We start from the raw sequence: 21678 nt of genomic DNA, 5'->3' as shown, positions 1-21678 counted from the left end.
CTTGTGTACAGGGGCGACTGATACTGGCACAGGCTGGTTCTTTAGTTCAGCCACAGGGCCTGTCACCAGAGTCTGAGTAGCCGCAGTGCATGTCGTTTTACTGTCAGATCCGGAGACCTTCTCTTGCCTTTGAGGGTACTGAATGGTGTTGAACAGGGCTCGGTAGGCATGGGCCAGGCCCCAGCATGTTGCAATGATCTGCATCTCTCTGGAGTTGCCAGGGTGACAGCATACTTTTTCCAAATATTCTACTAACTTTTCAGGATTTTGCAGTTGCTCAGGGGTGAAGTTCCAAAACACTGGGGGTGCCCATTGGCCTAGGTATTTGCCCATCTTGTCCCACACACCCTGCCACTCATAACTATTCAGCCTTGGGGTAAATCTCTGGATGATATTCTTAAATTGCTTACCCACTTTAGACAAAACCAAAACAATATTCCCAAGAAGTACCAATAGAAGTATCTTAACCACCCAAGGCTGTTCACAATACTGAAAAGTTACTGTAATGAAGGAGGAAACATCATAGAAGAAGGTAGTGACACTGCCCTTCTGTATTTCCTCCGTAAAAAAACTCTCAGAAAAGTTACTGTAATTGCTAGTTGTCTCCACGAAATGGTATCCGTGGTACAGTAACGGCTTCATTGCGAAGCTTACATACCACACTAATGTCAAGGTCAATGTTCTAAAAACAAACCTCACAAGCGAGACATCACTAATCACAGCAGACCACAGCAAACTGCATAAACCAACACCAATCTTTAACATGTACAGCAAAAAAAGGAGCACGATGCAGATTATACAAATCAATATCGAGAACAGAGAAACCAACATTGTGATCCACCACTATTAACAAATATAAGTTCCTTAATACGCTCCAGTTAATCTGTTATTATCTCAAAACCCTTCATGCCCCACGTTGGGCGCCAAAAAGGACTGTCGTGGTTTAACCTCGGTTGGCAACTAAGCACCACGCAGCCGCTCGCTCACTCCCCCCCCCTCCCGATGGGATGGGGGAGAGAATTGGAAAAGCACGTGAGAAAACTTGTGGGTTGAGATAAAAACAGTTTAATAATTGAAATAAAATGATAATGATAATAATATGATAATAGTAATAATACACAAAACAAGTGATGCACAGTACAATTGCCCCCCCCCCGCCGACCGATGCCCAGCCAGTCCCCGAGCAGCGGCCCCCCCGGCCAGCTTCCCCCAGTTTATGTACTGAGCATGACGTCACATGGTATGGAATGTCCCTTGGGCCAGTTTGGCTGTGCCCCCTTCCAGCTCCCTGTGCATCAGTCGGTAGAGCATGAAAAACTAGAAAGTCCTTGGCCAGTGTAAGCACTACCTAGCAACAACTAAAACATCGGTGCCTTATCAATTTTGTTCCCATCCTAAATCCAAAACACAGCACTGTACCAGCTACTAGGAAGGAAATTAACTCTATCCCTGCTGAAACCAGGACATCTCCCAAGCTGCTCCCCGTCCTGCCTCCCTGCAGCTTTGCTCTGCTCACATCTGTAGTGCAACTCTGCCATGTTGCAACGTAGACCGAGTCTGCTATTGTGTTTTAAGTTTTTCTCGTGATATACCTGTGCTTCATCCAATGAGTTGTTCTGGGACATGGAAATCAAGATGACTGTGGTAGTTCCTAGCATAAGCTTTCAGGGGAAACTGCTCTAACAACAGGATGTGATAGGAACCAAGCAGCACTTCCAAGACAGTGACGTGTGTTGGTTGAGGTACTTTCTCTACGCGTTTTATTGATGATGTCACCTGTAACAATATAGACCATTTTCACGTGCTTTTAATTAATTTCACTCATTAGGAAAAATAGGGCCATGGCATAAGACCACAGCTCAAACTGAATTTTCTGTGGTTGCTATGTGAGTTTTAAACAATGAAAACAAAGAAAACACGTCTGAGAAATAGGTGGGACACTGAAGTTCAGAGCTAAAATCCCAGCCCCAGTTAAGGGAAAGACAGTTTTACTGGCTTTTATGTAGTCGATATTTCCATACACCCCTGCCCTTTTATAGTATGAAGAAAAATGTCTGAAGATATTCTGTGGTAGAAACTGAAGTGCAACAAATTAAGATTAAAAATAAGATGCAGGTTTTATTTACCCTAACAATGATTAATTAGTGGTATTGCATTCTGCACTGCTGAATTTGTTTTAAACCAAAACTAGATTAAAAAAAGAGAGGCATGCTTTTGTTCAAATAGGAGTTATTTCTAGGAAGTTCTACAGTGTTATGCAAGAGTACTGAAGGCTAGATCAGTGATCAGATTTTGAATGGCAAATAGCTATGTCAGAAGGTGGAGCCACAGTGTATTTGGAGAGGTATGTTTTAGTGTCAGTGGCTCCTGGCCCCCAGAGGTGCTGCTTTGCATGCAGGCAGACGTAGTCAGCAAGATGTCTTGTTGGGATTGGGCTGCCCCTTAACGAGTTTATAGACTGATTTGGGCACATTTTAAACCATGAGATGTTTTTGACCACTGAAACTGGGTGGTTATAATGTTCTCTAGTTTGTCTTCTAATGAATTATTTGATCCAGGTTTCCTGATAAGCAAAGTATGCCTATTACAAAGGCACCGTTCCCTCTTGGCAAAACCTGCTATTGGTTCCTGGAAGAAAACTTCTGTGAATTTTTGGAAGCTTCTCAGACCCAAACTTATGCAGTCTGCTATCTTTTAATTATGCCAGCCACAATAAAGAAATTAAAAGGAAATTGTGGGGATGGGATGTAGCAGAAATGGACTTAGGATATATAGATAGTACAGAGAACCAAGAGAGTTCCCCCCAAAAATCTTTATTTTGTGGCTCTGTAGACTTGTTCTCTGCTTCCATCTAGTTCTGCTGTTTTCGCTGTGTTCATACGAAGCTTAGCCAGGCAGGTAGTTTTTGCCAGCCAAATACAATTCTTCACTTGGCAACCCACCAAAGTTCACCTTTTCTGAGCCCTCTGTGTCTCAGCTCCTGACACAGGCAAGTTTGTGAGCAGAGATTAATTAGCATCTTAGAGCTTGCAGCTCTGTTGCAGGGAAACTCTTATCTGCCAAATATTCTGCTTGCTAGAAACATGCTAAAGAGGACAGATCTGGAAATAAAGAGTTGAGAAAAAAGCTTTGTATGTGAAATTTTAAAATGTTATTAAGAAAAATTAACTAAAATAATGACTAAAATGCTTCTCTTTTATCAGTAGAGTAACCATAGAGTTAGAATTCCTACTTCTGTGCATGTGCTGTGTGCAGAGCTGCCAGCATAAATGGGACAGGAGACTCACTGTGTTAGGGATCACTAAGTAAGTATGTTTAACAAGATCAGTAGTCACCAAGCAAGTGATGCTGACAGTGCCTATGCACTAATGATTTCTTACATTAGGGAAACTTCCACAGCCCAAAATTCCTCTCTTGCAGCTCAGCTGTGCAGAGCTGCGGGTAGCCCTCGTTCATCACATCAGACTTAAATACCTCTTAATTCCTAACCCCCTGAATAAGCAACGAAAGGTTGCTTATTCAGTAAAGGACTGCAGATTGAAGGTAAGCCCAGCCAAAAAAATGTTGCTGCTAGTAAGACAGAAGTGCTTTGAAAAGCTTTGGTCCTTTGAGAAATGCTCTACTTGTCAAGGAACCTTGCCTATGATTTTTACGTTGCTTTTTTAGCTAAGCATATTTTTTGTTTGTTTTGTCCAGCTGAATATGTATATTTTTATAGCAGCATAAAAATGAACAAACTCTACTTTGTTAAGAGAACATGTCCAAGCCATCAGACACAATCTAGTAGTGGTGATCTCAATAATCCCTTCTTTTGATTGCTACAGTTCATCATAGCTCAGACTGAAGCCACTGCACTCTGAAAAACCTCTAAGCACATGCCCTGCATAGAATAAAGTAGTCTTGCATCCAGGGTTAAAAACAAATCAACCTGGTGTTCTGTGTTCTCTACTGCTTCTCCATCGACTGCAAAGATCAGGTTCTGAATATTTAGAGAAGACTATGTGTGTAAGCAGAGGTAACATAATTTATTATCAAATTAGGTTAATCAGTTGGTTTGTGAGCATATTTAGCATTTATGAAATATGGGGGGCATTAACAAAAGCAGAGAAGCTAACTCTCTTTGTGGAGTAGAGTGGTGATTTTATGAAAAATATGCATTGACTGGTGGTATGAGCTTGTCTTTTTTGAATTATGTTCGTCCTGATAGCGAAAGGTTGTGTTGGCTCCACCTGCATCCTTGCCATGAGAGTATTTGATTTATTTCAAGTACATTACATGCTAAAGTGCTCATGTACAAGATATGTGGGCTCCCATCAGGCTGTTTTGGCAAGTGCTTGTTGGAGCAGCCATAGTTGCAACAGATAGTAAATTTGTGGTTGTTGCTCTGCCTCGGCCAGGTGCCACACGGTGTTTGTGTTTCTCGGAAAGTTTCCATCTGATGGATTTAGAGAGGCTGGCAGAACTGTCTGGCAGTGGCTTCCTTGTAGCCTTGTCTTCAACCCACTTTGAAGGCTGCATGCCTATCCACAGGAATGGTAGCTGGCAGCTACCCCCGCAAATGAGACACATCCCAACTGGGGCACAGCGTGGTCTAGCCTTCAGGCTTACTGAACTTGCCACTGATAAGGGCGAGCACAAAAATTGCCATTTGCTGTGCTGAACAAAGTTCCTTAGCATGACTCTGGGCTCCCTCATTTTCAGTATGCCTAGGTAAGTGAAAGAAAATACTTTGCACATGTTTTTTGTTGGTTCAGTCAAGTTAAGGAAGAAAGGATAGGGCAAAAGGCACAAAGATAAATGTTTGGTTTAGAATAGTTGTAAAACACTCAAATGCTGTGATGAGAAGTCAGTAACATTTTAAGATTGCACAAATGCTTATTTTTTCACTCAAAATGTAGGCGTTTATTAGCCAAAGGCTCATCAGTGTCTACATGAAATTCCATTCACTGCATTAACACGGAGGCTCTGTTTAGCTCTGTACAACTTCCTCTTCTAGTTCCCTTGTTAACTCCACTCTCAGTGCACATACATTCATTCCCTAAGTAACACATACAAAGTTTAACATGTGACTTCAGAATAATTAAAGCAGAAGTAGTAGCATATTTCACAGTAAAAAGCTAATGAAGTCATACTTCGCTACTGTGAATGAATTCGCTACCCTATGTCTGAAAAGTGCACAGAATTGAGCTCAGGCCTTTTAATGCTTCCACTGTATTTTAACAGCAAACTTGAGGTGATGTTTGAGCGTAATCTTTGAGAAATTGAAATGTGTTCTACTTTTTGCTTACAAACAAGGTCTTATCCACCAGTCTCCTTAACTGTATCAGCCAAGCCCCTGCTTATATCTTGCAGTTATTACCTGAGTCCTTATCCCCATGGAGAGGCTTTCGGTTATCAATAAGGTGCAGCAATGGTACATTTTTCTCTAAATGGCTTGTCAAGACTCTGCTCTACATGCATAGAAATTCTGTTCTCAAATGATCTCTCAAGGCTGATTAAATGAAGAAACAAGATAGTAACAAGCAATGTTTTTCCTACGATTTTTACTTTCTTTCAATCATTGTTTACAGACCAGCAGTGGCTTATAAATGAGAATAAACGACTGGCTGCCCTTCAGCAACAGCAGAGGGAGTTCGCAGTGCAAACAGAGTCTACGCTGTATGCAGAGGCTGAGGTGCAGAGTACCACTGGGCTGGAAATCTGCCCTTCCCTGCTACAGCAGAACAAGAAGAGACTGGTGCAGCTGGAGCTCTTGCGAAGATACTCCTTAAAAAAGGCAGAAAGAAATATAAGACGGAAAAAGGTCAAATTCCAGCTGGAAAGGATAGTCAAGAAGCAGAAGTTATTGGAAGCCAAGCAAAACCTAGAGCAGCTGGAAGCTAGCTGCTGGCTCAATGAAGAGTGTGTGAAACAATCCCAAGTCCTAAGTGAAAATACTGCTGTACAGTCCTCTTCAGATCACCAATTGCAAAAGAGAAGGGGGTCACTGGGTTCAAGTTCCTTGCAGCACAGGCAGCATTTGTTCTGTAACCCACATCTGCCCCAGGTACCCAGGTAAGTTAACATCGACCAATTCCTTTGCACTTTCATAAGTAATTTAAATTCAAGGTATTTTCAATGGCCACCTATAATCCAGAAGGCTTTTCAATGTACTGAAACAATCCCAAAACTTGCAATATCATGAAGTTACTATATTGTATGTCACACTGGAGCTGTCCTTTTCCCTTGGATGTGTACAGTGCATTCCCTGCTTAGCTCTTTGACATGGTCTTTCTCACTGTTTTTTACGTTCCTCTCTCAAACCTTTCTGCACTTTTTACCCCTTTGTGAATGCTTTCCAGAACTGGCTTAACTCTTCTCCTTAGCTTGTTCAAACTGTTGGTAAATACTAATTTCTGCATCATTTTGTCTTGATTAGGGTCAAACTCTTCCTTCAGAATAGTTGTATCATTGGGGTGATTCTGGATTGGACTTTTAAGTTGGCCAGCCTTTCTCAAGCTAAATAAACATCTCTACGCAATGCTAAAAAGTTGGGGTGCTAAGGTGTCTATCACAGCATGGTCCTGGAGGCAGGAAATAGCTAAACTCTGCTAAGTGGATTTCTGTGACTTAGAACCGTCCTTTAACTAATGTTTGCAGCTACTTGAGCCTGCAGAGACTAAATACCAAGCTATACCGCATAGCATCGAGCTCTTCCTTTGTGTTGTAGAACATATTTCAGGATATCTAGAGGACTGTATGGTTACTGACAGAATTTTTTTTTTTTAATTCTCTGCTAGAATTTGCTTTTGAAAGGCATTAAGATTGTTGCTTCATGTATCATTACTCTTAACTACAAGACATTCCATTATTTCTTCTTTGTTTCCACAGCTGGTTGTTGAAGAGGGAGACTGTCTCAAAGTTATCTACCTCACCAAATATTGATCAATGCTGTGAAGGCAGTACAACAGGGAGGTTGTCATCTGTAGAATATCTTTATAGAAGAGGTAAAGACGTTTCCGGGAGTGATGACCTTAATGATGAAAAAGGGATCTCCTTTTCAGTCCAGAGGCAGCTAACTGAAAAACAAAAACCATTTTCATCTGGAAATAAAAAAGGAGCTGACAAAGACTCTAATGGTTCAGCTATCATGGCTTATATCAATAAAAATGATCAAAAAATTGAAAAGTTGGATGACAACTTAGGGCAAGCTGGATCTCAAAACCAGACCTCTAAAGGCTCCTCTCCTAATCTTTTTAAGGAGAAAGATGAGCCTGAAACCTTTATTACAGGGACAAGAATGACAAAGGCAGAGGTGCTAGGAGATTTAAGTCAGCCTGCAAGTAGCAATCTAGAACAAAATAGAGCTCAGGTATCCAATAAAAAGACTAGAATGGATATCAATGGAAAAGGCCACAGGTCTTCTCCAGAAAACTTTACTAAAGAAATGAAGAAAACAGTGTTTGGAAATCCACCATCAGCACATCTAAACCAAACGGCCAAGAACTGGAAGAGAAAGCCAAACTCAGCCTTGCCAAGTCATGAGAAATCATCAGTGCAACAGCAAGAATTTCTGATGGTGGCAACATCAGTAGGAAATCTCACTAAGGTGAACACACAGGCACCACTCTCTTATGTTGAAAAACTGTGGCACAGTGCTGAGATGCTAAGTGCTGGAGTGTCCAAAACAGCCACTGATGTGCTGGGGAACTGGCAAGAGGATGATGAAAATGAGGTTTCTGATACTGACAGTTCCTATTCTGTAGATTCTCTCTCCTGCGCTTATGCAAAAGCTTTCACAGAGAAACTGAAACAAGAAGATTTTGACAGAAACAAATGTCTTGCCAACCCAGAAGATTCTGAGAGCGATGACAGTCAAATGTCACAAGACTCTCTGGTAGAAAAGGAAAATAAAGCCAAAAAGCAAAATAAAAGCCGATTTCACAAGTCAAAGGCCCACCATGAGCCAGCTAAGCTTTACAAAAGCAGAACTGATCACCATATTTCGTCTTTGGTGACATCATATGCATCTCGTAGGAGACTGGGAAAGCCTGAAAGAAGCTTTTCTCTGGACAGCTTAGCTGATGGAGAAGAGATGCCAGCAGAAGATCCAGTAGAAGAATCCAAATCTGATTCATCTGATGAAGTGCCAGCAGAGATTTTCTGGAAGTTACAAACTCCTAGATCACCAACTATACAGACTGAGGAAGACCATGAGTCCAAGACCTGCGACAGAGGTACAGAAGGGACAAGTTATGATCTGAAGCTGAGCAGTTCCTTTTATTTGGACACTAAACCACAGCCTACTTCCAGTAATGCTTGCAAGCAGTTGCTGAAGGGGACAAAAGTCTCCTTTGTAGAACAAGAAAGGTCTCTTGATAGAAGACTGTATTACGCAAGTGGGAATCCTTTGCTTACTACTGATGCTTGGTCTTCCTGTGACTTAAAGGTTGACATCAGCAGCCCCAGAATAACAGCACCTTCTTCCCATGAAAATTTGGAATTTCAGGAAGCTCATCTGTGCTCTTTGAGCAAACCAGAGCTTTGGCTGAAGAAAGATGATCTAAAGCAGTCAGCTGCTGAAGTTTCTTTCGTTTCTGGCTCTAAGCAGATACACAGCATTACTCATTTATCACATCGTATAAGCGAAATAAACACAGTTTTCTCCTCTGACACACCAGAAGTACCTTTACCTGAAACAACAACAACTGCAAGCAGAGTTTCTGAGAGTGGATCATTAAATAAGATTCTTAAGGGATGGACAAACTCTAATGAAAATTCTTCCTTGGAATCTCAAGATGTAACGTCCTCATTTGTTAGCTCAGTAAGACCAAGTTCCTCTTTTGTTCCTATTTCAGCAAAGCATGATTATTATGAACATTCAAGGTCAAATCATCCTGAACAAGAACAACTGAATGAATTACCTACTTATAGGTCTACCACTGAATGCACACAAACGTTCAGCTGTTTGGAAAATGCCTCCACCACAGACTGTTTGTCACTGGTATCTAGGAAAGAGGAGGATTCTCTCCCCACAACTCATCCAGAGCTGCCAAAAGATCACAATCTGAAAAAAACACCTATTTCCGTGTTGCCTATGCACATTTTGGAGCAGAGAAATGGCTGTGTAGATGCAGATTTAGAAGATGATTTCTTCAGAACTTTTGAAAAAGATGACCTCGATGATGACTACAATAACTTGATGACAAAATCAAGTATGACAGATTCAGGCAGCAGAAGTGCATCTGTCAGTGCACCTGCTGCTGAATCTTCTACAGGACTTGGTCATAATATGACCTCAACACAGATATCTGCAGTAAAACAAGTCCAATTTGGAAACCATGGGCAGCTTTTTCCAAGAAGGGAAATACCAACATGTTGTGATGAAGGTTTCTTTCTCAGTGACTTAACAAATAAGAACTGCTCTCTAGTAAGCAGTTACGAGCTTCAGACATTGGCTGGACAAGGAGCAGAATCAGCTGTTACGGTAGGCCTCCTCAGATCTGGGGAGAGTAATTTGGAAACAATGCAAGAAATGGATTATGAACAAATATCTGCAGAAGAAATAATAACAGATTTTTCCTCACAGAAGACAACATATCGATGTAACCCTTTAATTGTTGCTCACAGTGCAAGTTACGACCAATCTGCAACACCAATAGAGATGTCTCAAGACATTATCTGTATGGAAACAAGCACAGATAGCTTGGCAGAGATTGTGCCAGAGGTGCCTTCATTCAGAGATAATGAAGAATATGAACCAAAGGATGAAGACTTGTCTTCACTGAATCATTATGAATTCAAAAGCAAACCTGTTTCAAAAAATTATTCCTATGAATGTGCTCTAGCAGACAGTCAGGTAAGTTGCTTATCCCAACAAATTTCAGAAAAGTCTACATTATGCACTGATAATATAAGAGAAGAAAGCAGTGAAAGCAAAGAACACAATGTCTTGAATTCTCAGGCTGTAGTTCAGAAGGAATTTTCATCCAAATATGAAAACTTAGTGGTAAATGAAGTGAGTTATCTCATAGTGAATGTAAATGGGAAAGACACTGAGTCCTTCCCTGCTGCTTTTTGTGAGAGTACAAATGATTTTCTCCCAGAATCCAATTCAAGCATATTTTACAAAGCTTCAACAAAAGCTAATCTTTTTCAAAGTGCATCTGAGACTGAAAATTATGATAAATTATTGGAGCGTGTCACAATAGTGAAAGGAGATTGCAATGCTACATCTAATCTTACTGTGGAAGTCAGTGCCACAGAAAGTTGTTCTGATGTATGTTCTGGCTGCCTTTGCACAACATGCTCTTCAAAATCAACAGGGCAGAAAAACAGTACGCATAAGATGACCGACATTTCTGTGGAATTTGATGCAACCATTCTACTGGAAACAGAAACTCAGAACAAATCTTCACTTGAATCAAGAGAAGAGAAGGAAGCCTTTTTTGAAAGTGATTGCCCAGAGGCTATCTTGCTTGTTGAAGATGATGTAAACTCAGAGTCAGGAAGAGTGTTTGAATACAACACAAATACATCAGCTACTGTTTCTCAAGAGGAGAGTCCATATATAGATGAAGAATCCAAGTTTTTAAGAAACACAGAAACTGTTCCAGAAGAAACTATGGTTCCTTATCAGAATACAAAAGCAAACACTGATGAAGAAATAACAAAATTAATCAACAGTGCAATCAACTTAGAAAAAAATGCATTGGAAATAAAATCCAGACAAATTGAAAGTTTACCTGACTATGCAGTAGCCGAAGTCCAAAGTATAACTGAAGACAGGAGTGGAGAGGATTTTAAAGGCATTGGTCTATCTCAGAATCCAAAGAAACCTATTGATATTGTAGCTTGTGAAGTTCAGCACGAGTTTTATACAAATCTGTGCCTGACACATGAAGGGGTGGAGAAAGATGAACTGAAGGTAGCCAGTACTGGGGTAGAACACACCCCCGAATCAAAAGCACTCATGCGTTCTGGCAGCCAACTTGAAACAAGCAGCTTTTGCCAAAAAGAAAAAAGCGAGAAAATAGAAATAGGTATTTATTCACCAGAGTTTTCTGTTGCTCCCAAAACCACTCCTTCAGCTGTATGTTCCCACACAACAGATATTACTCAGAATACTTCAGGCTTCCTTGATACTTGTGAGGGGCTTTTACAGATGAACAGAACAATAGAAAATGTGTTTAATACAGAGGATGTAGCTGCAAAAGTACTAATCACAAGTAGGCAAGGAAATTTTTTAGGAAAACCTGACAATGAAAGACAAGTAAATTCTAGCAATTTAATTGAACATTGTGTACCAAACTGTTTGCCCCAGGAAGACAAGGTTAATGACTGTGAAGTGACTGGGAGTGAAGAACAAATTATCATGACAAACACTGAGGGGCTGATTATTACGAGGCAAGAAGTCATACGCACAGATGAAAATGTTTTATTTACTGAAGAGTCTCCAGCTCTACATCAGATGTATTGTGACAGAGATGAGAAAGAGGAAATTTTAAATCAATTTAAGATCCCTGAAAGATACCTGACACCTTCAGGACTAGAACAGAGTATACTGTTAGAAGATGATTCAAGATACAATGATGAAATGAGTGAAGATGGTGGCTCAGTGGACTCTGTTACAGATCCAAGAAGTGCAGTCATGAGAGATATCGATGCATATGAATATTCAGCTGATGATAGTACTGGTATTGACCCATACAGAATTGGACAAGAATTTAAAAGTCTCCACATTAAAGAGGAGAGCCGTACGTATATGAGTTGTTCTATGCAATATCCTGAGCGTGGCACTTCAGAAAACTTGAATGTAAGTATTGTTAGAACAAGACCTGATATTTGTGAACTGGATCCAGTAGGCTCCGGAGTTGAGGAGGAGAAAGTGCATTTGATGAATCTAGTACAAATGGCCAAAACAGACAAAGAAAAGCAGACGTTTGTAGAAAACACAGAGGAGGTAGAACTGATCGTTTTACAAAACCTGAATGAACTATTCCCTGAAAACAAAGACAGCTGCCAAATGACACACGATGACAGCAGATTAAATGAAATCTTAAAAGAAAGCCAGTGGGTGTCTACCAGCTTTACTAGAAATAATGAAGATATCAGCAAGCAACAAAGTCCACCAGCAACACTGAAGTCTGCTGAAAAAAAACAGGAAAGTTCACTTAAAGACTCCCCATGCCAGTCTGTAAATCACGTTTTATATCTTGGAGTAAATGATTCCCATCTTGTTCAAGATGTTCCCACTGCATTGAAAGGACATACAAGACCATCTAACAGCAGTGTTGGAACTGGAGCTGTTTTGCCTTACTATGAAACATTAATGGAGAGTGAGGTCTGTGTTGGTACGCCTGTTACAGTCAACAAAATGGGAGAAGACAAATATCTTTCTGATAAAACACAAAGTAAGAATGTAGCTTTTCTGCAAACCAGGACCACACAGGACCGGCAGGAGGAAGAATCCTTTGTATTTCACAGTGCACCTGATTATGCCGTATCTGGGCAACCTGTCAATGAGAACAGCTCTTCCACTCCCTACAGTGCAGGCGGTCCTGAGTCTGAAACTGTTGTGCTTCAGCAAGGGACCAGAGGAAACTCATTTTCCTTGGAAAAATTAGATCCCTCTGAAGATATAATTCAGGATGTTAACAATGCTCATGAAGAACACAGTGTGGATTTAATGGTTAATAAACTATCACAAGACTGCCTTAATTCCATAGAAGATACAGCTCAAGAGGAAAAGGGTACCATTGTGCCTGATTCACTGCTCTTGGATAATTCAAACCTGCTTTCTTCTTCAGAGAAAGAAGTGATGGAAAATAAAGGGGGGGGGGAAATGCATTCTTTACTAGAAATCTCTTCACAAAAAATATTTCACAATATTAATACAACTCAGAAAGTACTTCGCTCAGGGAGTTTATCACAGCATGATGAGAAGGAGAAATTTTTAAGCACAAGCTATACTACAACAAACAATAAAAATGAAAATGCAAAGTTTCCTGGTGTAGCTGGATATCAGCGTGAGCCCAGAGAAAATCAGGGACATGGCACTTCTGAAGAGTGCTGCGTAGACCAACCAGGCAGCACTGTTTCTGAGAACACTTCAACCCTTTCAGAAGGCCCGAACAAGTCTCCATGGGAAAATCTGCATTATAGTAAAGAGTTTCTAAATTATGATAGGAATTCAGGCACTTCTGAACATTCTCCTGGTCTCCTGAATCATCGAGCATCATCTGCAGATGTTTTGATTGCCAGCAATGGAGACAAAGGTAAAAACAATGCTCTTCTCTCTGAAGAAACAAAATACTTTGAAAGCGAATCAACTGATTTAAGTGTATCTGTAACTTTTCCTGATTTTTCTCAAAAAGGAGATGAAAGGAAAACTAATTCTGCAGTTGCAGAGGCCACGTATGCTCAGAATAGTAAACTCTCTGAAAAAGTTGTGGGAACAGATCAAAAGGAGAAAATAATTCAAGGTTCTTTCCAGAATTGCAATGACATAAAAGAAAATCAAAATCATGAATACTCAGAACACTGCAGTAACACTTCCAGTCTGACTGTACCAGAATCAGGCTTGCTTACTTTTCAGAGCCGAGGACGGACTGCCAGTAAAGAATCAAAGTCTCTTCCATCCTACTTTGCAGAAGATACTCCATCTGATACATTATTTCAAAGCTCGAAGAACTTCAGTGCTTTTGACACTTCTTGTTTACTTAATGATTCAAAATCTCTAATATTTAGTCAGCTTGAGGACTCACTTCAAGACACTTTTTTGACTGAGCAAGTGTCCTCCAGTTCTGCAGATGTGTGCTCTGTAAAAGAAGATTTTCCCCAAGCATTTGCAAGTTGCAATCACCCATCCTTAACACCGTTTTCAGAATCTTCTTTAACTGCAGGTATAGACCATGGTGAAACTGGCACATACGATATTTCACATACAAGTATAGTGAAACATTCTCCATTTGCTGTTTTGCAAATCCAAGACACTCAGTCTGATAAGGCTGTGGTATTCGATGAGCCAATACATGCTTCAGGAAGTATTTTACTTTCTCTTGCAAAAGAAAACAGGCATTGTCCCGTATCAGACACAGACTCTACTTCATATAAAAACTCTGCTGTAGATGGGGAACCTGTATATGGAAGTAATTGTAAAAAATTTGACAATGATATAAAGGTTGATCAGTACCACTGGGGTAAAGTTCCACCACAAAAAGCATGCACAGAACACATTGAGAAAGTACTAAATGATAATTCTCTTTTATTACCATCATTACCTTTTTGGGATACTGGAAGGGCAATTCTTGTTAAAGAGAGACAAATGAGAAAAATACTTAGCAGAAATGAGGAAGAACTGCATTCAAATACTGAGACTGAACATTTTGCAGTAAAGACAGAGCAGAGAAAAACATTAAGTAGAGAACCTGTTGAAAAGCAAACTAATGTATCCTCAAATTCTGCAAATGAATTAATAGGCTCAGAAGTTACAGTGTTGGAAAATCTGTATCCAGGAGATGTTGATGTGGATCCTGAACACACCTGCAATTCATTTAGTCCAACATATCCCACATGCAGCAGAAGCACTGATCCCAGAGGACTTTATCACACTGTCTTGGGTTTTGAAAAAAACCCTGCAGATCTGCAAGATAATGGTCAGTATGTGCCTACAGGTGAACAGATAGAACAAGTGCCAGCTAGAACAAATACAGATGGCAGAAAAGAGATTTTAATTTGCAAAAATAATACAGGTTCAAGTGTTGATAGCCCTGCTGATGACGCTGATGCAGACAATTGTTCAACAACGGGAGATGCTATAATGAGGAATAAGACTCTGAAATCAGAAAGACTGAAGTTTTCTGTAATGAATAATGAAAGTACCTCCATAGAGTTTTTACCAGAAAACCATGATTTGCCTCCTGAAGAATCCAAATTGGTGCAATTCAGGAGCAAAAGATCATATTCTACTACACAGAATACAAAGAGCTGTAAACAAAGTGAACAGAGACCTTATTTAGAAAGTCACAGACTATCAGCCCCAGCTATTGCTGTCTTCTCTGATATAGAATATACTTTGGAAGCTTCATCTAAGGCAGATCGTTTGTTACATTCTGTATCTAAATCACTACAAGATTTAAATATGAGTGTAGAGCCTCCGTCACCAACTGAAGATGATCTGTATGGAATTGAAAGATTTTCAAAGCAGGAATCAAAGAATTTTCTACAGGTTAAACCTAAACCCAGATTTCAGCAAAGAATGGCACAAACTAAAAAGCTTACAAACTGTGATCTCAAAAATTTACAAAATTTTGCAGCAAGAACCCAAAGCAGCCAGTCTTTAAAAGACTGTACCACTCAATCTCCATTATCCTTACTGCACACAGCTCTCAGTTCTGTGGGTGCCGAAGCAAATGTCCATTCAAAGAGTAGTTCTGTAGCTCAGTGTAGTGAAGGGAAAGTTGAAGAAGCTGGATACCAGCCAGAAACACATTTATTTTTTCAAGACAATAAAGAGACAATGCATTTTACTTCAAGTGATATCAACCCATACATTCATCCATGGCAACAAGATGGATCATGCAAGATTGGCTGGAAACAGTATGTTTTTGGAAGTGCAAGTGATGTGTCTTGCAATCAAATTCCTTTAAACCTGGAAAATCGTAAAGTTATGAGGTGTTCCAGTGTAGACAATGGCTTGAATTCTCAAAATTCTCCTTTTCATTCTCATCTCAGTTCGTATGCTACAGCAAAAGTTTTATCAAGCACTTTAAGCAGCATTGAAGGTCTTCAAGGGTGGGACATCAGACAAGACTTTCAATCTGTATACTCAAGTGACAGTACCAAGCAGTATAGCAACGTGTCCAGTGAAACGTTGGAAACTAATCCAGAAAATAACACTGCTGAATTTGAGAATCCTTCTGCACAACCTGGTAACTCTTCAATGCAGGTTGATGAAATTGTACTATTATATCCTTCTGAGTCTGAAAGGTCTTCCAGAAAGCTACCAGGGATTACATGTGAGCAGGGAACACAAACAGCAACTACAGGGAGGTGTAAAAGGCAGAGAAGACATCAGAGAAGTTATACGGATGTTTCTGCAAGAAAGCAGGAAACGAACAGAGATTTATTTCATCAACCTTCTTCTTGGACAAGCATGCAGAACCTGTCCATGCATCTGTCACAGCTTCTTCAGAACACTTCTGAGCTGTTGGGAAACCTCTCCCAACAGAGTATTAGAGATAATGAGCAGAATGCCAAGATCAACCAAAGAGGAACTGAAGAGGCTGTAAAGGCTACTAGATCAGATAGCTGCACTCAGACTACAGCAGATGTAGGCACTCAGACTGAGATTTTGGAAGAACCTCAAAGCAAACATGAAGAAAAACAAGTGGAGGCAAAAATGGAAAATGAATTGAGGGCAGCTCAGGCAGTAAACATTGATTGGAAAGGAATAGGTGCTGCTGCAGGAGGTAAGATTCCCAAAAGAAAAGAGGAAACACTCTCTCTTGAAGAAAGAACACAAGAACGAACAGGGATGAGAAATCTGGGCAATCCTGACTTCCATGACAGTCTTGACAGCATTTTCGAAGACTCCTTTATGCATCTGCCTCTCTTACCCAGAATCTCCACTCCTATCTTAGATTTTCAAAAAAAATCATTAAATGCACAGCAGAACGTTGCTTTTGCTAGCACCAGAGTTTCATCTGTCACATCGTCTTCGCTGAGTTCAGGGCAAGATGGTTCTTCATGCACTGTAGTTAGCAGTCCTACTAATAGCACCTCTCAATCTCCAGCATCTTATGCTCAGGATAAAAGGAGTGCTGTTCCAGCAGAAAGAAAATTTTGTTACAAAAACACCCTGCTAGTCGACAGGGCCTCCTCCCCTATCCTTACTCTTAGTGCTAGTCCCAGCAGCCAGACTGCTTTTGGCAAGTCTGTCTGCCCTATTAAGGAATCTCTTGGATATTCCAGTGATGCTTCAAGTCCCCTTCACAACCAGAGAAAGCAGAGGGCAGGTCCACAGTCCAGCATGCAACCTCATGTGGACAATTTTTCACAGACAGAAACAGACAGTGAATCTAGCGCTTCTCAAGAACATAAGGGCGTAAGAAAGAAATCTGGAAGTTTCTCAGATAAGAAAGCAGCCAAAGAGCTTTTAGGACAGGACGGTTCAAAAGACTTGGAACAACAGCATAGACTCGCGGTTGGCACCCACACTACCATTTGTGCAAATGGACTGTATCGCTCTAGTAGTATGCTGGAGGTGTCGGGCCACAGGGAAGTTTTAACAGGTGATCTCAGAGACCGCAGTCCACTGGCACGTTCGCTTCGTTGTACGTATGTCACAAGGGGAGGAAGAGGTTCTTCAGCTGGAATTGGACGCGAAAAATATGTTGGTAATTCTGATACTGCTTTGATTCATAACTACTTACCTCCAAATGCTGACTTACTTTTTAATAGAAAAATTAGTGCCACTTGTTCAAGTAAGACAAATGCTGGCATGTCCTCCGAACCTCTGGTAGAAGCATCTTCTCTACAATTTCACGATTTCTGGAAAAATGAAAACAACTGCCCTCCCCCGCTCTCTGATGTGAGCGATGTGCAGACTTCCTTCCAAGACAACAATACAGATTCTGTCACTGAAAGTGAATGTGACACTGAAATTCCTCTCAGCAAAAATACTACTTTTACAAAGCCTTACAGGCCTCGGAGCTACAGTCTCCGTGACTTACCCATACACAATAAATTTAGCAACTGGTGTGGTGTTAAGGGCAGCCCTCCTCCTCCATTACTCAGCTTGAGTGGCAGTGTGACCGATTTACGAAGTCAGGCAGAAAAGAAACCTAGAAGCACAGGAGCAACAGAAATGGAAGGGAAATCCCAGCTTTGTGACGGCAGGAGCAGAGAGATCGAGAGACTTCAGAGAGAGCGCGCTCAGATCATGTCTGGCATTCACCTGGATCTGCATCAGCATCCCCTCACTGTGGAACTGACCGAAGCAAAGCTCAATTACGGCATCGGGGAAACGGATGCCCTGTTGAGGGTCCTTCAGAGCGGAACTGCAGATGACCTGGTGGCGATTCCAGTGAAGCAGCAACTTTATGAAAGGTAAATTACTTAAAGTAGTGTTGTAGTAAGTATTTTGAATACACTTCGTGTACACTTCATGCAGCATAAATAACATTTAGTAATGAGCGCTTAATCGCTTAGTCACACTGCGTGAACTATGTGTGAAGAGATATACTATTAAGCTTATTTTATATACAGCTAAGTCATGCATTTAAGACAAGATTTTGGGGTTAATTCAAGAAAATAGGGAAAAGTGTAAGATTTGGTGTAATTCAAATCTAGTGTCACCCCACTCTTAAAATTTCTAGCAGCTATGAGAGTGATCATGTGTACCTGGTGATCATGGGAATATATTTAATTGATTTATTGCAATGTAAAAATACTTGATTAATCCTATTTATGGGAATATCTCATTTATGCTTCTGTGAATAAATGCTGCTGTATGAATATGCAAAAACATTTAAAAAACCCATAAATATACAAAATAAATTATGAAAAATCAAGAACCTAGATCGTTGAGATTGGATTATAGAACTCAGTTTAGGAAGCTGTTGTAACTAAAAACATTTAGAAGTAGCTACATTAGTCTCCGTCCTCCATTTGCCTCTCAGCCATTACAAGCAGTAACCAAGACCCTCTTAGGCATTTCCTACTGTTATAAAAGCAGTGGAGTTTTAGAACTTCTGCATCATCTGTCAGCATGTGGCCAAAGGGGTATTTGCAAGGGAAGTGTATGGTATTAGATTCCTATAAATTTTACATTACAAAGCTACCTAATATTTAAATGTTTTAAAAAATCAGAAAATGTAACTGCAGGGTGCATTTTGTCACTCTAATCATGTTTCCCCAGCAGACACCTGAGGACTATTGAAACTCTGAGGAAGGAAAGAGAAAAAAAGCTGCAAAGATACCAAAGAAGCCGAAGTCTGAGTCCTCAAAAGCATTTGAGTCTGTTGCAGACGCTGGATGCAAGTCAGAGGGATCCAGATCTCCCCAGCAGACGCCGAGAATATCTGCAACAACTGAGAAGAGATGTGGTGGAAAATACCAGGTAGGGCATTAGAAACCTCTCTTTTGGCCTGATGTACGTTAACAGTGTTCACAATGGGTGCACATTAATGGTTCTTACTGACATCTGAGGCTTCTGGGGCAGAAGAATTCTTCTCAATGCGGAAGTGTTGAACTTTGGGGTAGAAAGTGCTTTCAGGAAAAATGTGTGCCTGATTTTAGAAAACATTCATTAAAATCTTCCATCTAGTTTATTTCAGTCCATAACAAGTGTCTAACTTATTTTACGTGTATGATGTATGGGGACAGCCAAGAATGCAGTCTTGACTCATTATAGACCAATCTGTCTTCTTACTCCTTCACTAACTTAAAAGCCACGTGAAATAGTTATGTTTCATGTTAAATATCAAAAAAGTTCCGCAACCCTTCACCATTTAGAATTTGAGTTTCTCATCCTCCGCCATATACCCTAAATGACTTTTGCTTCCTGTGCAGTAGGTCAGGAGACAGTTGTTTTCCCAACACAATTATTTTGCGTGTGATATGCCAAAGCGGAAACCTTAGATCATATGGAGAGCTGACTTAGAAACCAGTGCAATTGCTGGAGTAATCTCCAGCAAACTGGACTTGCAATCTGAATAATTTTCCAAGGTTAATGTCCATGCAGCCTTTAGTGAGCAAAGAGAAACTTTTTGGAGGCTAATGTGGTGGTTTTTAATTGCTTTTCTGGCAAATTTTCCTGTTCTGTGTTGAAAGATGATTTTCTCATGGTATTTTGTCAGGTGAGCCGATTTCAAGTAATTATGTGTGTTTTCCCCCACTTACCTGTCCTTACAGAGTTCAAGAACCAAAAAGAAGCATTCAGCATCCTTCAGACATTGAACTGTTGCTCCAAGACTACCAGAGGGCACGAGAGGAAACCAAAACTGAAATTGCACGAGCTAGGGACAAACTTCGGGAGAGAGCTGAGCAAGAAAAAAGGCGTATACGGGAGCAAATATTTTCTCAGTTACAGAAGGTGAGCATTACAGAGGAAACAGTTATGCATTATTCACATCAATGCATTTTTTTAAAAGAAACTTCTCCATGGCTAAGTAATTCTCCTGTTTGATACACATCAGCGTAGAAAAACCAAAGAATTAAATGCAAATTGTGCTTAAAAAAAATCTCAGTAATACTGAACTGATACTGTTCATGCTTCTGAACTACATCTTCCTGAAGCCACATTTTGTGTACAAAAAACTCCTAACGTTTTCTCATTGGATCGAGCTTACACAGCCATCCTGTGGGGCATCTGCCCAGTCTATGGAAGAGTTTTGCTAAGGTAAACAGAGTTTATTTCAGTATGTACTTAAACACAAAGGCCTTTATTATTTTCTGTTTTTCTTTTTAGATTGTCCTCCGTGTGTGTATTTGTCCTGTACTTTTGTTTGTTTCTTCTGCACTGTTTACCCATCTTGCACAGTCCAAGTGCGTGCATTTTTCTCCCAGATGCAAGGACAATACCTCGGTAGGATGTGTCTGTTCTGCCCAGTTTCTGACTATACTTTTATGCAGTAACCTTTGTCACTGCCTGACGGTGCGGCTTCAATCGTAGCTGCAGACCTCCTCTCCCCATACGTGTGTATGTGGTGCAAAATGTGGTGAACGCTCATTTCATTGCTTGGCACCCTTTAAGGCACCTCGAATTCAGGCACCTCCACTGGATGACTGGATCTTACCACATCTGCTGCCATATTTTTCTTGTGAAATGTAGACGTACTTCACCAGAGTTGGAAAACCAAACTTAAAACTGCTCTTAAAAGTATAAATAATCTTGAAGTTCTCAGTATTTTCTTACACTGTAATTTTTATTTCATCTTCTGGGCTGGCATTGAGTAGTTGCATTGGTTAAAGTAAAATCTTCAGGCTTTAACAACTACATTTAGCCAGCAAGTTAAGTCAGGGGCTACTCAAGAAGTAGGCAAAGAGCAACAAATGGGACTGAAAAGAGGTATTTTTTTAAACTTCTTTTTCCCTTTAAAAACATCCTAGTATTGGTTTGATAGCCTGGACTCTCGTACGTGAAGAATAACAGCAGCAGAAGCTGCATTTTCCCAGACTGCCGGGGTTTTACAGGGTGATTCACTCTGTGGCTTACATAATCTTAGTCTTTCAAATGAGCCTGCTTATTTAATACTTTCCGTACGGCAACAGCTTTTGTCCTGTCAACACTCCTTGACAGAAGTTGGACTTCTTTAGATTATTCCTCTTTCATCTTTCAGTGCTGCTGTTATTGATTTGACTAGCTGTTGTGCAAGTTAAGTTTTGTGTGGTTTTTTGTTTGTAATACTGTGATACCTATTACAGGAAGAAGCAAGGCTGAAGACTCTTGCAAGTACAAGCACTTTATGTACAGACTCCAGCCTCAGCCTCTCCTCTGGCCCAACATCTGGTTACAATAGCAGTAATACTGCTACGTATACTGCAAGTAACCTCAGCAGCCAGGAAGGACAGGTGAGAAACGACTGGCCTGTGAGCCTGATGTCTCCTGATGCTTCAACAATAACAGAGAGCTAATGTAGGAACAGAAGCCTTTTTTGAGATGGTTCGTATTCTGTCACAGCTATCAAGCAGGAC

The 21678-nt window shown here is 40.5% G+C and overlaps 1 protein-coding gene across 1 annotated transcript in view; it reads left to right on the top strand.

Annotated features, from left to right (window-relative positions):
• STARD9 (StAR-related lipid transfer (START) domain containing 9) overlaps positions 1-21678 on the top strand; it is a 119308-nt gene that overhangs the window by 90334 nt on the left and 7296 nt on the right. The window contains exons 23-27 of the mRNA XM_009319203.1: positions 5571-6054; positions 6871-18090; positions 18905-19102; positions 19897-20077; positions 21409-21555. Of these exons, the coding sequence (XP_009317478.1) occupies positions 5571-6054; positions 6871-18090; positions 18905-19102; positions 19897-20077; positions 21409-21555 (12230 nt within the window). The remainder of the gene's footprint in view (positions 1-5570; positions 6055-6870; positions 18091-18904; positions 19103-19896; positions 20078-21408; positions 21556-21678) is intronic.

This window comes from Pygoscelis adeliae, unplaced genomic scaffold (assembly GCF_000699105.1).
Source record: "Pygoscelis adeliae isolate BGI_AS28 unplaced genomic scaffold, ASM69910v1 Scaffold22, whole genome shotgun sequence".
NCBI classification, from domain to species: domain Eukaryota; kingdom Metazoa; phylum Chordata; class Aves; order Sphenisciformes; family Spheniscidae; genus Pygoscelis; species Pygoscelis adeliae.
The sequence above is the reverse complement of the archived record's forward strand: the minus strand, read 5'-3'. Positions and strand labels throughout refer to the sequence as shown.